The sequence below is a fragment of the Toxorhynchites rutilus genome, chromosome 2 (genome assembly GCF_029784135.1).
Source record: "Toxorhynchites rutilus septentrionalis strain SRP chromosome 2, ASM2978413v1, whole genome shotgun sequence".
Lineage (NCBI taxonomy): Eukaryota > Metazoa > Arthropoda > Insecta > Diptera > Culicidae > Toxorhynchites > Toxorhynchites rutilus.
Genome location: NC_073745.1, coordinates 66,079,892 through 66,082,990, shown reverse-complemented (window position 1 = coordinate 66,082,990; position 3,099 = coordinate 66,079,892). Strand labels below are relative to the sequence as shown.

General features: G+C 43.3%; 1 protein-coding gene across 2 annotated transcripts; it reads left to right on the top strand.

Moving 5' to 3' along the window:
• Positions 1 to 267: 267 nt before the first annotated feature.
• On the top strand, positions 268 to 2,631 carry LOC129764379 (vanin-like protein 1). 2 transcript variants are annotated; one of them, XM_055763390.1, is made up of 6 exons: positions 268 to 620; positions 683 to 1,476; positions 1,532 to 1,781; positions 1,841 to 2,130; positions 2,197 to 2,316; positions 2,441 to 2,631. In XM_055763390.1, the coding sequence occupies exons 1-6, from the start codon at positions 564 to 566 to the stop codon at positions 2,463 to 2,465; spliced, it is 1,536 nt and encodes a 511-aa protein (XP_055619365.1). In that variant the 5' UTR covers positions 268 to 563; the 3' UTR covers positions 2,466 to 2,631. The 2 variants fall into 2 exon arrangements, with proteins under 2 accessions (XP_055619365.1, XP_055619364.1); XM_055763389.1 differs by having other exon boundaries at positions 2,197 to 2,631.
• Positions 2,632 to 3,099: the final 468 nt, after the last annotated feature.

Here is a 3,099-nt window from a genome sequence, read left to right as displayed (position 1 = left end):
AATTTATTATCTTTTTTATAGTAAATATGCACTTTTAATATGTTTGTCGTGTTATACTGTCATGTTCATGAAATTTTATGAATTTGCTTATAATTTCCAACAAATACATCACTATGATAAAAATATATGTTTAGGAGATGAGTTTTGTACGAATGTTTGTATATGAGACCATGTTTGTGTCGGTCACTGTATCTACAGCCAACGGCACTATTCCCTTAAGTGAAGCAACTACCAAAATAGTTCTGTTTTCATTTGCATGTTCACAATAACATACCACTTGAACAACAGTCCGTCGTATTCATGCCCCTACCGATATCTTCGACGGTTCTTTCCCTGTTGTTCTCGCGTTATCACCGCCTGGATGAGTCTGAATATCGCAAACACAAAAACACACCGCATGCGCTGAATCCAAACGATTACAAAAGCCAATACCGGTCCACATACGAGCGTGTGAAAGCGTACATATAATTATAGTTCAGTTTGGTGTTGCCTTCCGTCGAGTTTGGTTATCGTGAGCCTTATTGTGTCTGAAATCCACCGAGTCATCTTGCGGCAAACAAAAAATGAAGATAAGAGAAGTGCTGCTTTGTATCTCGTTTTACATCTTGCACAGCGAACAGGTGATGATTGCTTAAAGATTGTGAAATAGTTATAAACAACAAGGATTTCATTTTGATTGTAGTCTAAGTCCTATGATAACCACTATTGGGCCGGTGTGGTAGAGTTCAGCTCTAAGGAAGCATGGAGCAACCCTGCGGCGTCTCACAACAATACTATGAGCAACCTGGAGAAATATAAAGAAATCATCGGATCACCTGACGCGTACCCCGTAGATATTATGGTCTTCCCAGAGGGTACCCTGAATTCGATACACACAGCTTCGTTTGTACCCAATCCAGAGGACAATATTTTCGCTTGTAACGATCCTGAATATGAACCGGTAGTTCGTGAACTTTCATGTCATGCTCGGTCGCACCAAAAATATTTGGTCGTAAATCTTATTGAGAAGGCTCCATGTCCAGAACCTGACGACCAGAGGCCTTGCGCGAAGGGTGGCCTGTACCGATTCAACACGAACGTGATATTTGATCGAAGAGGAGTGGTCATTGCACGATATCGCAAGTTTAACCTCTTCTCGGAACCAGGCATCAACACGACGGTCAAACCAGAAATAGTTAAGTTCCACACCGACTTTGGTGTAACTTTCGGAACGTTCATCTGCTTCGATCTGATGTTCGAAAAACCGGCACTGAAATTGGTGCAGTCGGGCGTGACCGACATCATCTTCCCAACGATGTGGTTTTCCGAATTACCGTTCCTGACGGCCGTCCAAATACAACAGGGCTGGGCGTATGAAAACAACGTCAATCTCTTGGCAGCAGGCGCTAGCTATCCGCAAGTTGGCAGTACCGGTACGGGAGTGTATGCCGGCAGACGTGGACGAATCGTTTCCATCATGAGTCACACTGCGGATATGTAAAACTAGCATACAATTGACCCATACCTTGTTAATACAAATAAAATCTTCCAGACAGCTATTTGTGGGTAAAGTTCCTAAGATTGATGCGACGGACGAAGTCGTGATGCGACAACCCGTCAACAAAAACACCCCAGAAGAGATGACCAGTCTCAACCTGAAACGTGATCAAATTGATGGCTACGAAACTAGCAGCCTTCCCCTCACTAGTAATGATGAATATACCAAAAAGCTTTGTCAGAAGGATTTATGCTGCGAATTCACCCTAAATTACACTGTTATCCTACCGACAGATCCTGACGCGGTTTGTATTGACCCATACTGTTCTACGGCGCTCATTTAATCGCTCATCATTTTCTACAGCAATACTACAGCTACAGACTGGCAGTGCACGATGGTAATCGTACCTTCGATGGACATGCCGATGGAATCATCACGACCTGTAGCGTTTTGGCATGCACCGGAGAACGGCTCGCAACCTGCGGGATACGGTTCTCCAACAGCTCCCCAGTTAAAAACGCGGTCCAGTTCAACTCAATCGCAATCAGCGGAGACTTCCCCGGGGGTAAAGATGTATTCCTGGTTCCATCCAATCTTGACACCAGTATCCTACCATTGGAAGTGACCGAGTTCGATTATAGGCATCGGCTATCGTGAGTACCGCTGAACCATTTCTTTGTCCCGACTACACAGTTTATTTAAACCTCTGAAATTTTCAGTGATTCACACAACTACGTCCAATACAATCTTACGAATCCACGATCCGACCTGTTGACGTTCGCCATCTGGGGTCGGAAATTCGTGCAAAGCGATGCCGGAGCTAGATGGGCTAATGGCATGTTAGTAATGTTTGCTACTATTTTTACCGTTTTGGCTAGGTGGATCTAACAGATTGGTTTCTAAATTATATTTGGCGCAATGTTCAATCACACAGTATCGTTGATGTATGCTTCACCATTCCAGGGACGAGCAGCACAGCGAGCTGTAGCTGATTTAGATATCGACTGTGAAGAAAAACGAGAATATTGAAGGGTGTTAATGGGATTAAAAACAGTAATTGGCTTCAAAATTCACCAACGTTATTGGACAAGATCATCCCAGTCAATTGAACAAAAGACTTGAACATAGTTTTTAATATGAGATTAAAGAATAGAACAAAATTTTTTGTTGTTTGAAATAATCAGCATATTTCCTTCGCATTGTTGAACCAAAAAAATGGTTGATTGATTTTTTCTGTTATTGGACTACAAAGTTCTTTCGCCTCTAGCCTTGAAAAAGATCAGAAAATCAATGAAGAGTTCTGGGATTGACCGCACGATCGTTCGCTAAATAAGTTATAACGAAAACAGTAAAGCAACTGCGCTCAATGGTTTGTGCGTACTGGGAGCTCCATCCCTTCACTAAGAAAGTGGACATCGTCAAGTACTTTGAGTCCGTCGGATACGCCCGTTCCGATATCCACAATATGCTTACACATCCAGAGAAGACGGAGAGAAAGGTGGCTACATCGTTCCGGGCTTTGGGCTCGGGAGGACGGAGCAACGGACCAGACAGTGAAAACAGCGGAGATAGGCATCATCATGCGGAAACGGTCATCAAGAACGGTCGTTTTGGAACAGCAA

Excerpts from the sequence above, each read along its gene's own strand:
- LOC129764379 (XM_055763389.1), top strand. The coding sequence starts at position 564 with ATGAAGATAAGAGAAGTGCTGCTTTGTATCTCGTTTTACATCTTGCAC. Across the intron at positions 1,782-1,840 it reads TACCGACAGATCCTGACGCG|CAATACTACAGCTACAGACT; the intron begins GTTTGTATTGAC and ends CATTTTCTACAG. Across the intron at positions 2,131-2,196 it reads GATTATAGGCATCGGCTATC|TGATTCACACAACTACGTCC; the intron begins GTGAGTACCGCT and ends TGAAATTTTCAG.